Below are 13647 nucleotides of genomic sequence, written 5' to 3' on the forward strand. Positions count from 1 at the left end.
ATCACTTCATATTTGTCTAGGTTAAATTGCTCTGCCCACTTTTCTAGTTGATCAATATCCTATTTTGGCCTTCTCTGCCCACGAAACCACCAAATTTATTTTGTTCAGGGAAAAACATGAAGCAACCTTTGGACACAGTTAAAGGGGAATTGGAAACCCTAAAGAAGTGGTTTGATACTAATAAATTGTCATTTAAATCTAAGTAAAACAAAATTTATTGTGTTTGGAAATCGAAAAATAAATTCGGAGGTAACACTTACGATTAATGATGTAGAAATTGAAAGAGTGTATGAAAATAAATTCTTGGGAGTGATAATAGATCATAAACTCTGTTGGAAACCTCACATAAAACATATCAAATCAAAACTCTAAATCCATTGCAATACTGCACAAAACTAAGGCCATCTTGAATCAAAATTCACTATTTACGTTGTATTGCTCACTCATTCCATATATTACATACTGTGGAAGTATGGGGAAACACCTACAAAACTAGCACTAATTCAATCTTATATTGCAAAAAAGAGCTATAAGAATTGCCAATAAGGCTGGTTATAATGACCCAACCAACCCATTATTTATGAAATCATATGCCCTAAAATTTATGGACCGAGCAGACTTTAAAACTCCACAAATAATGTTTAGAGCAAAAGAAAGAACACTTCCTGACAGTATCCAAGGTTTGTTTTCAGTGAGGGAGAGCAGGTATCATCCATTCAAGGGTAATTATATATTTGAAAAAATGAGGGTAAGAACAAATGTGAAAAATAGATGTGTGACTGTTAAAGGGGTCAATTTATGGAATAGTTACAACAATGAATTAAAAGAGTGTAGTAATATGTGTAAATTCAAGAAAATGTTCAAAAATATTATATTTGAAAAATACAAAATATGCGATCAAAACTGAGAAATGACTGACATGACAGAAATGATGGTTCTTGACTATATTTGTGTTTCTTTCTATGTTTTGTTTATCTGCTTCTATGTTTTGTTTAAATGCAATTGAGGAAAGAAGTAGGAAACGAGTTTACTGCAACTGACTCTGAACGTAAAAAATTGTTTACAACAAATTTTTAACTTTACATGTTCTCACAATGCTTGTTTCAAATTTAACATAACCACTACTTTGTGCTGCCAGTGAGAATGAAGGTGTTAACAAAGCTGATGAGAAGAAGGTCGCTGTGGAGGAAAAGCGAAAGAAACAACAAGAGCTCAAAAAAGTGAAGGAAGAGGAAAAAGAGGAGAAAAAGATGGAGAAACCGAAAAAGGAACTGGTTAAAAAGGAAGGAAAGAAGGACCCTGCTGAACCCAAGCGAAAAAGGAACAGCAAAACAAAGTCAACTTCAGAGTCAGAAGAGGAGGAGCCAGATAATGAAGTATGTACTGACCAATATCTAAAGTATTGGAAATAGACACAAAATGCTGGAGTAACTCAGCAGAACAGGCAGCATCTCTGGAGAGAAGGAATGGGTGATGTTTCGGGTCGAGACCCTTCTTCAGACTGAAGGGTCTCGACCCGAAATGTCACCCATTCCTTCTATCCAGAGATGCTGCCTGTCCCACTGAGTTACTCCAGCATTTTGTGTCTTTCTTCAATTTTAAACCAGCATCTTCTATTCTTCCCTACACATCTAAAGTATGGGGACAGATTGGAGATCCAATTCTATTATGGGAACCTGATTTATATTTGTTAATTTCTTCCATTGAAGGAAAGTGAAAGTTGGTGATTATGCAACTTGTTTATGTTCTGGTAGGAGGAAGATTGACTTTTACCTTTGTAAATGCCTGGGTTTGAGTTGATGTCTCTGTTTTGCCTCTCTGAAACCCTGTCAAATATTGGGTATGGAATCAATTAAATACTTTCATCTTGAAAGTTGCTTCTTATGCAGATGGCTTGGGAATGTTGACTGAAGTTTTTAACAGATGTTTGAAAAATGTATGATTGTCCTTGTATTTGTGGGATGTTGATAGGTACTATAACAACATCTAAAAGGCTTTGGACATGTATATGGATAGGAAAAATTTTGATAGTCAAACACGGGCAGATGGGACTCGTGTAGATGGGGCATTTTGGTCGGCAAGGGCAAGTTAGGCCGAAGAGCTGTTTCCATGTTGTATGACTCTAAAGTAAACTTGAAGAAAATAACTACAAATTAAGGCGGCGCAGTGGTGCAGCTGGTAGAGCTGCTGCCTCACACTGCCAGATACCAGGCTTCAATCCTGGCCTGTGGTACTGTCTGTTAGGAGTTTTCATGCTCCTCCTGTGACCACATGGATTTCCTCTTGGTGCTCCAGTTTCCTCCCATATCCCAAAGACGTGTGAGTTTGTAGATTAATTGCCCTCTGTAAATTGCCCCTCGTGTGCAGGGAGTGGATGAGAAACTGGGATAACATAGAACTAGTGTGACTGGATGGTCGGCGTGGTCTCTGTTTGTTGAAGGGCCTGTTTCGATGCCGTATCTCTAAATGAAACAAATATTTTCACAACATCCAAATATTTAAAGTAAGGTGGGGCTTACCTTTCTGTTCGAAAAAAAACTCTTAATTTTCCATATTCTGTGGTTATTCTGAAGTGATTTATTAATGTAATTGTTGTTGAATGCTTTCAATTATTTCCTCCTTCCTCACAATTTTCAGTCTGAAAAACAGTTCAGGGTTATTTAGTTTGCCAGTTTCACTTGCAGAACCAGAAACTGCTATTGATAATGGAAGCGACATTAAGCTTTGTGATTTATGCAGTTGTTTACTTTGGTCATAAAGCAGGAAAATCTACATCTTCCCCCATGAGGAAGCAACGTCTTTTAATGTATCTCGTGTTTTCAGGTTAGAGCTCCATGCAGAACTAATTGCTTATGGGTCACTGTGCACCAAGATACTTGTAATTATAAACTGTTGTCATAATAGAAAACACTGCAAGTTTTTTTTATACTCCTTTTGCATTGTATCTATCTCCCCTCATCTATGACTCTGTCTATTACCATCTACATTAAAAGGAAGAAAAAATAAAGAAGACAAAATGGGATGTTGGTAATAGACGAAATGTTATGAAAAAGCAGAATGAGAAGGAACAAGAGGAAAAGCTACGCAAGGTAGAAGAGAATAAGAAAGATGACCAGTAAGCACCATTTTATGTTACAATTTTCTTTAATGGGATTCATTATTGAAAATGTTTTCTTCAAGTGGCTGTTCTGAATCTTAGTTTAAGGATAAGGGGTAGGCCATTTAGGGCTGAGATGAGGAACAACTTCTTCACCCAGAGAGTTGTGAATCTGTGGAATTCTCTGCCACAGAAGGCAGTGGAGGCCAATTCACTGGATGTTTTCATGAGAGATAGGTTTAGCTCTTCGGGGTAAAGGAATCAAGGGATATGGGGGAAAAGCAGGAACAGGGTACTGATTTCAGATGATCAGCCATGATCATATTGAATGGAGGTGCTGGCTCAAAGGGCTGAATGGCCTACTCCTGCACCTATTTGTCTATGTTTTTTCTATGTTTCTATCAATCTCCCTCTGGATGTTTTTGTTTAATATTGGGCTTCCTGAAGCTAGAGGTTTGAAGACTGGATGTGCATTGTTTATTTTGCTACTTGCTTGCTAGAGTTAGACAATTCTATGAAAGAGAAGGTAATGGGGGTCTTGAGGAGCACAATGGTGAATAAATCTCAGGGCCTCATCGTGTGTCTTTGTTGTTGTGGGAAGTAAGGGAAGAAATTACTGTGGCCTTGCTAGGGATGTTTGTACCTTCCTTAGCCATAACTTAACATCAACTTAGCCAGTTGATGTGCCATAAGATTGGAGAATGCCAAATGTTGTGCCTTTGTATAAGAAGGTCTACAAGGACAAGCCAGAGAATTGCTGGCCCATGAGCCCAACATCAGTGTTAGAAATGTTATTGGAGGAGATTCTGGGAGCCAGGAACTATCTGCATTAAGAATGGCAAGGACTGATTGTTGGTAGTCTGCATGATGTTCATAAGGCACAGGAGCAAGTACTGTAACAGCATTTAAAAGGCACGGATAGGTAGGTCCATGGATAGGACAGGTTTAGAGGGATGTGGACCAAATGCGGATAAGTGTGACAGGCTTAGATGTGGTATCCTGGTCGACATTGAAGAGTTGGGCCGAAGACCCTGTTTCTGTGCTGTATGAATCTATAAGTAGAGACTGGAAAGCCTAGGACTATTCGCTCAAGTGTGAAGGAGGCTGACGAATGACCCTATTACAAAGTTTATACAATGGCAGAACATGATAAGCTAGGTGGTCACAGTCTTTTTCCCCATTTTGGGGATTGTAAAAATAGAAAGCATATGTTTAAGGTGAGAGGTCAAAAAAAAATCCACACAAGATGGTGGGTTACATGGAACATGCTGCCAGAGTAAGTGGTTGAGGTAGGTACAATTACAACGTTTAAAATATATTTCATCAGGTACATCCATAGGAATAGTGTAGAGGAAAATAGGCAAAATTTAGACAACAGGGAGAAAATTCCAATGTGTGTCTGGCTGAAGGCATGATCGTTGCGAACAACATGGTTAAAATATAGGAGTGATTAGAGAAATGCAGATATTTCATTGTAGTATAAATTTGATGGGTGGACGGTTTGATGGGTGATTACATATTAATAATTCTTGTGGCTTAATCAGAGGCACAATGTAGTTTGTAGAACAGTTTGTAAAAGCTATTAATGTGCAATGAGGATGAAGTTAACAAATGTAAACAAGACCTTTCTGGCCCTGGGCATAGAGGTGAAAATCTAACTGGGAATGCATGTGGCAGAAATCTTAAGCAAAGCTGCCTGTTTTTGCCCCGCTGAGCTTTATTCATTAAATTCCAATGTATCTTTGCATCTAGACAAAGCAAAGAGGAGAAAGAAGGAAAGAAAGAAGAAAAACTCAACTTCAAGAAAATAGAGAAAAAAAGAGGTATGCACCAGTCTGTTTTTCTTTATAAAGTAAACCTTTATAACGGAACAAGGGGTGGAGGTGTTGGGGGTAATGGTGTCCGTTATTGTCGATTGTCCACTATAACCAAGTAAGGTATTATCATAGTATAAGTATTCTCGTCGGTTTTACTATCTTGCAGAGAAGAAAACAGCCTTGAACTGAGCCTGATACTGAACACATCTCCAGCCCGAGTCAGGCTCTGTCCAGACAGCCCATTCTCTGTACAATATTTTACATCAGGCACTGGGGACAGGGAGAGTGCAGTGAATGTCAGTAAGTTACAAGGGATCCCCAGTAATGGAAATGACCTACACCTGGCACTGAGCCTATTCCGGATCTCTTGAGTCAGGATTAGCTCTTTGCTGAGAAATGTGGGTGGATCTGAGAAGAGCTGTTGAGTTCCGATCTTTACAAGGTGCTTTTTTAAATATTCGTTTTGGCTGCTGTTGCCTTGGGTTTTTCTGATTTTGGCTAAGTCTGGGCTTTTGCCATCGTCACCTTTTTGAATGCGGCTGGAGAGCAAAATATGAATGAATGAATGAATAAGTTTATTGGCCAAGTATGCAAATACAAGGAATGTGCCTTGGTGCTCCGCTCACAAATGACAACACAAACATACAGTTAACAATTAAGAATAAAGCATAAACACATCAAAACAATAAACACATCAAAACAATAAGGATACACCATTACGGTCTAAACATAAAAATGGTGAAAATAAACCAGAGCAAAAAAGAGACTACAGACTTTGGTTATTGAGTAGAACCAGCTATGCCACTTCCCATCTGTAGGCAGATTCCTCCCCATCCTGGATCAGTCCAATCAGGGTAGTGTCATCCGCAAACCTGAGGAGCTTGACAGAGGAGTCTGTGGAGGTGCAGTCATTGGTGTAGAGAGAGTAAAGGAGAGGGGAGAGTACGCAGCCTTACAGTGCTCCTATGCTGAGGGTCTGCGGGTCCGAGATGTGCTTTCCCAGCCTCACATGCTGCTTCCTGTCCGTCAGGAAGTTGATGATCCACTGACAGAGGGGTTCAGGCACAGTCAGCTGGGAGAGTTTGTAGTGTAGTAGCTCTGGCACATTGGTGTTAAAAGCAGAGCTAAAGTCCACAAACAGAATCCTGGCATAGGTCCCCTTGCAGTCTAGGTGCTGGAGGATGATGTGCAGGCCTAGGTTGACTGCATCATCCACCGATCTATTGGCCCTGTATGCAAACTGCAGGGGGTCCAACTAAGGTGCTGTTCCTCCAAATTGCGCTGGACCTCACTCTGACAATGGAGGAGGCCCAGGACAGAAAGGTCAGTTCAGGAGATCAGGTAGGTTCAGGCAGACTGAGCGGAGGTGTTCAGCTAAACGATCGCCGAGCCTGTGTTTGGTATCATCGATATACATTATATACAACAGCACCGATATACAACTGCACTTCATATTTCACTTGGACAGCTTCCAACCTAGTAGTATGAACATTGACTTCTCTAACTTCAAGTAACCCTTGCTTTCCCTCTCTCCATCCCTTCCCAGTTCTCCAACCAGTCTTACTGTCTACGACTACATTTTATCTCTGTTTGCTTTATTGTTATCTTCCCCCAGCTAACAATGATCTATTCTACATTTTTCTTGATCTTCATTTGCCTTGCCCTGTTTTCACACCTTCACACTTCCTTATCTATCTATCTTCCTTCCTCCTGATGTCAGTCTGAAGAAAGATCTCTACCCGAAACGTCACCCATTCTCTCCAGAGATGCTACCTGTCCTGCTGAGTTACTCCAGCATTTTGTGTGTACGGTTTAAACCAGCATCTGCAGTTCCTTCATACACATCAGTTATAAAGAGGTCTGTTAGAACGAAGGCTTACTGTACTATCATCAGAAGAGCAGACTGAATATATAAAATATGACTTTGTTCATCTTTGTTCACAGAAATGTCAATGGAATTGAGGCTACAAAAGTTGCACGGTGAAATTAAATTGTCACTGAAGATTGACAAACCAGTGAGTATTCAGAATGAGTTGATTGAATATAACAATTGTAGTTTGTACAGAAATGCATCTTCCATGTTTAAGGAGTAGATTGTTACAAAGTGGTTATGTTTGACAATATTTAGAAAAAAATATTTGGTTGATTTAAAAAAAATTTAAGCAGAGGGCACCACATAGAGTTAACCAAGTAAATTTTTGGATATTAATTCTGAGATTGGCATACATTGTAAAGCAGGCGTTTCTCACATTTCAGGCATCTGAAATGATCATAGGTATAAACCATGGATGAGAATTACATGGCATTCACATTAGAAGTCTGATCAACAGTTATGAAGATCGTCCAAGGTTACAACAGGATCCAGATCAAATGGGAAACTGATAAAGCAATGGCAGATAGAGCTAACTTCTCAAATGCATCAGATTGCATGGATGTGCCCTGGGGGTGTTATAGAACAGAGAGATCTTGAAGTGCATTAAGCTGGATAAATGGATAAATCCCCAGGGTCTGACCAAGTGCACATGATGCAAGAAAATGCAGAGGCTCTTGTAGAGATATTTGCATCATCTTTATCCACAAGTGGATAATCCACAAGTGGATGATGCAAATCCACTGGCTAATCATATCATATCTATACAGCCGGAAACAGGCCTTTTCGGCCCTCCAAGTCCGTGCCGCCCAGCGATCCCCGCACACTAACACTATCCTACACCCACTAGGGACAATTTTTTACATTTACCCAGCCAATTAACCTACATACCTGTACGTCTTTGGAGTGTGGGAGGAAACCGAAGATCTCGGAGAAAACCCACGCAGGTCACGGGGAGAACGTACAAACTCCTTACAGTGCAGCACCCGTAGTCAGGATCGAACCTGAGTCTCCGGCGCTGCATTCGCTGTGAAGCAGCAACTCTACCGCTGCGCTACCGTGCCGCCCCTGTTGTACCATTATTAAAGAAAGGCAGACCAGGGAATTATGGGTTGTTGAGCTTGACGTCAGTTCAATGATTCATTGATTCAACGATACTTTGTTGTCCTTGTACCTAGGTTCAGTGAAATGTTTTGTTTTGCATACAACCCAGTGAAGCCATATAACAGACCCTCACCTAGGCAGTACCCAAATGTCACTACGTTTCTGGCGCTGACAAAGTTACAAAAGTTCACCAAACAGTCCTATTCTGCCTGCCGGGTCCTCCCATCATTCTCGGCAGCCCCCTGCCAGGCAGCTCTCTGCAGCGCGGGGCCCCTCCTCATTCTTGGCAGCAGGCATCCCTCTGCGCTCTCGATGCTCCGCCTCACTCTCATTTGGAGTATTGCGTGCCGTTTTGGCCGCACCATTACAAGAAGGATATGGAAGCTTTGGAGAGGAGCTGAGGTGGTTTTATCAGAATGAAGCCTGGATTTGAGGATTTCAGCTACAAGAAGAGGTTGGATAAACTTGGACTGTTTTCTCTGGAACGTCGGAAGTTGAGGGGAAACGTGATCGAAGTATCTAGAAGCATTTCATCCAAAACTCGAGGGCAGCGCTATAGATTGAGGGGTTAATAAAGATGTGTGAGGTACATTTTTTACACAAGTGGTGAGGGCCTGGAGCACTTTGCCAGGGTGGTGGTAGAGGCACTATCAATCAATTGTGGCTGCAAAAGGCTTTTACATAGGCATATGGGATTGCAAAGAATAGAGGGATGTGGATCTTGTGCAGGCAGATGAGAACAGTTTAACTTGGTATCATGTTTGGCACAAACATTGTGGGGTGAAGGGCCTGTTCCTGTGCTGTACTCTGTTATATTATATGTTTTCTATCCTAATTTTGTTAATTTTTAAGCCACATTAAAAAGAAAATTAATGATAGACAGCCATCGGTTTTTTTTTAAAACATATTTTGAGATCATCTTATTAAAAACAGTATTTTCAACATCTTTTGTGACCTCTAATTTCTGTTCTTTTAGGATGTTAAGAAATGTGTTGAGGCCCTAGATGAACTCGCTGCTCTTCAGGTCACTCCACAGCATCTGCAGAAACACAGTGAATTGATTGCTACTCTTAAAAAGGTTAGATTGTCCAGAACTGGGAGATTTGTTTAAAGTAGGCTTATCTATTAATATACCTTTGTTTAACCCCTTTCTTGAAAGGGCTTTGAAGCGGTATTAAATATTAATGAATTAATTGGACATGGGTTCAGTAACATGCTTCGAGTATCCTGCTTGTCAAAATTAATCAGTGGATAACAAAGGAATTAAAAAAAAATCAATGTAGAATTTATTTGTTCCCTATCTTTTGAGCACAATATTTTAGAGAAAATTAATAAACAGTTAAAAATTAATTATCTCGTGGTGTACCCTAGTTCTTAGTTTTGGGTTTGCCTTTATTCTTTGTGTGGAAGACAGTGCGGGCATGTGAATTTTCCGCGGATCTCCGCGTTTTTAAAATCCATTTCCTGCGCTTTTTGCATGATTTCCGCGTTTTTCACTTTGCCAAAATCGCGTTTACAACGGAGAAATCGGATTGGGGAAAAAAGAAAAGAAACATAGACTTGTAATGAACACTAGGGTTCTGCTGGAGGTCGTGAGGGGTTCCACGAGAAATCCCCCCACCCTGGAAGTCTCCCCGAAAATGTGGCACCTAGGCTGGGCAGGGCAACCAATCTGGACCTCATCGGGACTTCCATGGCCAATTTGTCAATTCGGTTGCTAGGGGTTCTGCGAGAAATCCCCCTGCCCTGGAAGTCTCTCCGAAAAATGTGGTACCTAGGCTGGGCAAGGCAGCCAATCTCTACCTCATCGGGACTTCCACGGTCGATCGGTGGGTTGAATTTGCAACCTGCGGCCGGGGCTCTGGAACTCCAGCCGAGCTGGAGCCAGCACATCTATCCCCATGGCCGACTTCCTTGGCCGGCTCGATAAACCAGCAAAGCTCTGGAACCAAGAGTGCCAGAAAATCAGTGATGGAACTGTAATGAGTAAATATTAAATTTAAGTTCAAGATTATATAACTAAATTAATTGAGACGGGGTTAAAATATAAAACACAGTAGAAAATTACCAATTACCACCTTTTTGGGCTGATTATCAATTAATGGGCGAATTTACTTCAAAATGTTATTAGTATACTGTGACATAGTCACATTATTTTGTAATGTCTGTTTTTACTTTGAAATGCACTAAAAGAGGCTTGAAACTAGTAATTTTGTGTGTAAATTTTCCAATTTTTGACCCCTGCTGTACGCCTCGCGCAAGTGCTCGGCTCTTTTCCTCTTTTTACCTCACTCACATGCCTGACAGTGTGAATACACCAAAATGATCTTCAACGGTAAGTTAGTTAGTGATATCTGAGATAATCCCCTATATACTTCAGTGGAGAGATTTCTAAAAACGATTTGAAGTGTTTGCACAGAGCCAGGAGAACATTTTAGAAAGGCTAAAATAGAATCAGTAGTTTAAAGTGATTGATTGGAAGCAAAATATTTGCACGTTATGTTGTAAAAACGGGGTTGGTATCCAAGAATATTTGGTTTAAGGAGAGACTCGTCTTGTATGGAAAGTTTTAAATTAAAAAAATTCGGTATAAGGTTTATGCAGAGAAAGCACTGCAGTGGATGTAATATAGAATGCTGCAGCAGTGTTGGAACTGGTCTAATGCTGTAATAGGCTCGATTCTATAAACCCTTTTGTTCCGATAGACCAGGGCAAGGCTTGGTGAAATGAAAAAATTGTAAACTCTAGATGCTGGAAATGGGGAAATAAAACAAAACTATTCAAGACACTCAGCAAGCAGGTCAGGCAATATCTATAGAAAGAGAAGCCGTAGTTTATGCTGCCTGACAGTCGAATGAAACCAACCATTTTGTTCTAATCGCTATTCTTGCTGAGATTCAGGACAGTTTGGAGGATGGCTCTCAATCTTTCCTGTCCCTCTAGAATTTCCCACAAATTTAAAATTGTTAATTTGTTGGTATTTCCAAGCAAATGGGCTTTCAAAGAATTCATGTACTTCATGTAAAATATGCAGGCTGTGCTAATCAGCACCATTGAGAATTTTCAGCTGCTTGGTATCTAGCTTTAGTTGGGATGTTTATTACAAGCCGCTTCACTCTCCATTGTTTTGACAAGTGAGAATGTATTTAATTTTCTGCATACTTGTTTTGTGTAACACAATTTGGAGGTGATGGTGTGAACTTTCTAACCTGGATTTCTATTCGAAAATAGTCAAAGATTTGATCTGTTCTTTTAGTAACTCTAATGATGCCCCAGTGAGAACTACTGATAGGTCTCATTAGCTTGTTATATGCATATGCGGCTAATACAGTGCAGATGTTGGGAATGACCTGTAGTGTAAGGACGTTATGCTCAAACGATCTATTAGTTTTAGATATTTTTTTGATTTTATTCTACAGCCCACAGGCTGAAAACATTCAACCTCTGGGCAAATATTGGCTATGTAGTAGCTGACCTTAAACTGAATACATATGCTGTGTTTTTGAAAGTTTATAGCCAACCATTGTGGGCTTTATCTTTCTCGAGTCATCGGTGCCAGCTGCGATTTGTTCTTTTCCTTTTATACCCCTAGTTTTTCTCGACCTGAAATGTCACTATTCCTTTTCTCCAGAGATGATGCCGGCCCGATTGAGTTACATCCAGCATTTTGTGTCTATCATCCTATATGCTGTATAACAAAAAAAAAAGACAAATGTGCTGGAGTAATCCTGCAGGTCAGGTAGTATCTCTGGAGAATATGGGTAGGTGATGTCTCCGGTCTGGACCCTTCTTCAGATAGCTGTCTGCTGTATAGTTGCTCGACCTTGATATCCTGGAACCAGAAGTCTACATTTTCTACTTTTCAGTTTGTTTTCATTAGCCATTTTTTTTTGTTATAGATGCGAAACTACAAAGCCAGCCAAGATATCATGTTCAAGGCAGATATGATTTACAATAAATTTAAGTCCATGTTCTTGGTTGGTGAAGGTGATTCTGTGATTGCACAAGTACTGAATAAATCTCTTGCTGACCAGAGGCAGCATGAGGAAGCTGCTAAGGCAAGAGAACAAGAGAAGAAAAATGATCCACTGGAAACTAGCCAGAAATCTGAAAACTCAGAGGAACAAGTGACGGGTAAATTTCACTTTTTATCTCGATGTTGCCTAGTTTAGAATTAACCGAATAAACTGGGTTAAGTTCACCTGTACTTTTTGAAGTCCTTTGGGGATGTAGGCCAATTCGTGGCATATGAGGCAACCAATATTCCATTGTTGTCTCTTCAGAACAAGATACTTAACGGAGTGTTCAGGATATCCTCAAATTCTCTGTAGGTGACATTTTACATTTGTCATTCTACAATAGGGAGTTCAGGGAATTTTCCATTATTGGAATTTTATGTGGACAGATTGCATATCGGACTTCTTCACCACCAGTAGACTTTTTCTTCAACCTGCCTCTCTTGGGTCACCCAGATTGATCCCTGGGATGGCGGGACTTGCATATGAGGAAAGACTAGATAGACTGGGCTTGTACTCGCTGGAATTTAGAAGACTGAGGGGGGATCTTATAGAAACATATAAAATTCTTAAGGGGTTGGAGAGGCTAGATGCAGGAAGATTGTTCCCGATGTTGGGGGAGTCCAGAACCAGGGGTCACAGCTTAAGGATAAGGGGGAAGTCTTTTAGGACCGAGATGAGAAAACATTTCTTCACACAGAGAGTGGTGAGTCTGTGGAATTCTCTGCCACAGAAGGTAGTTGAGGCCAGTTCATTGGCTATATTTAAGAGGGAGTTAGATGTGGCCCTTTTTGCTAAAGGGATCAGGGGGTATGGAGAGAAAGCAGGTACAGGCTACTGAGCTGAATGATCAGCCATGATCATATTGAATGGCGGTGCAGGCTCGAAGGGCCAAATGGCCTACTCCTGCACCTATTTTCTATGTTTCTATGTTTCTATATGCTATGCAATAGTCTTACTGCCATAGCTCTCCTACGCATAGGAACACAAAGCATTACAGCCTAGTCAATGAGCAATCCTTGCAGAATATCTAAGGATCCAATCCAGCTTTTAAGCACCAGTTTTTGCTTGCCTTTCATCCCCTCCTTATCCCCTTTTTATTGAATGGAACGGAGGGAGGAATTTTGAACAAAAGACCACAACATGGAATTTCCAGGATGCTTTTTGAATATTCAGTTAAAAAAAATATTCTTGTTTATGTCTGCAGAAGAGGCCTCCACTTCCAAAAATGGCCTTCTGGTAGATATCTCTAACAGAAACAAATTTGTGTTTTTGTTACTCTTCTATTTTCATATCTCATAGAAACAGGTCCTTTGTCCCTGCTGACCATTGTGCCAATGGGCCTGTAAACCTCTGTCTTGCCTGTCCAAATGCCTTTTGAATATTGTAATTGTATCTGTCTCCTCCAACTCTTCTGGTAGTTTATTCCAGATATTTATTACCTTCTACTGTGCTGTAGTATGAAATTTGAGTGGGCTGAATAATGTTCGCTTTTTGTTTGTAGGTTATGGAACTACTGGTGGAATGGCGAATATGTGCCATATATTCATCTGTTTATGGGATGTTTGTGGCTTCCATAACGCTAATGGGGCTGTTTCCTCTACTCACAGATGCTAAGACGATAAATGGAGAAATTGTATCACAAGATGCAGAGAATGGCCACTCACTGAAAAGAGTAGAGAACAAAGGTGGAGATGAGAAGAAAAATAAAACAGATTCTGTGCAGCCTCAACAAAACAGGTG

General features: G+C 40.4%; 1 protein-coding gene across 1 annotated transcript in view; it reads left to right on the forward strand.

Moving 5' to 3' along the window:
- Positions 1–13647, forward strand: part of psip1a (PC4 and SFRS1 interacting protein 1a) — a 42330-nt gene that overhangs the window by 24092 nt on the left and 4591 nt on the right. The window contains exons 8-14 of the mRNA XM_078395948.1: positions 1139–1376; positions 2994–3115; positions 4850–4920; positions 6859–6929; positions 8865–8966; positions 11788–12022; positions 13515–13644. Coding sequence (XP_078252074.1) covers positions 1139–1376; positions 2994–3115; positions 4850–4920; positions 6859–6929; positions 8865–8966; positions 11788–12022; positions 13515–13644 — 969 coding nt within the window. The remainder of the gene's footprint in view (positions 1–1138; positions 1377–2993; positions 3116–4849; positions 4921–6858; positions 6930–8864; positions 8967–11787; positions 12023–13514; positions 13645–13647) is intronic.

The sequence above is a fragment of the Rhinoraja longicauda genome, chromosome 3 (genome assembly GCF_053455715.1).
Source record: "Rhinoraja longicauda isolate Sanriku21f chromosome 3, sRhiLon1.1, whole genome shotgun sequence".
Classification (NCBI taxonomy): Eukaryota; Metazoa; Chordata; class Chondrichthyes; order Rajiformes; family Arhynchobatidae; genus Rhinoraja; species Rhinoraja longicauda.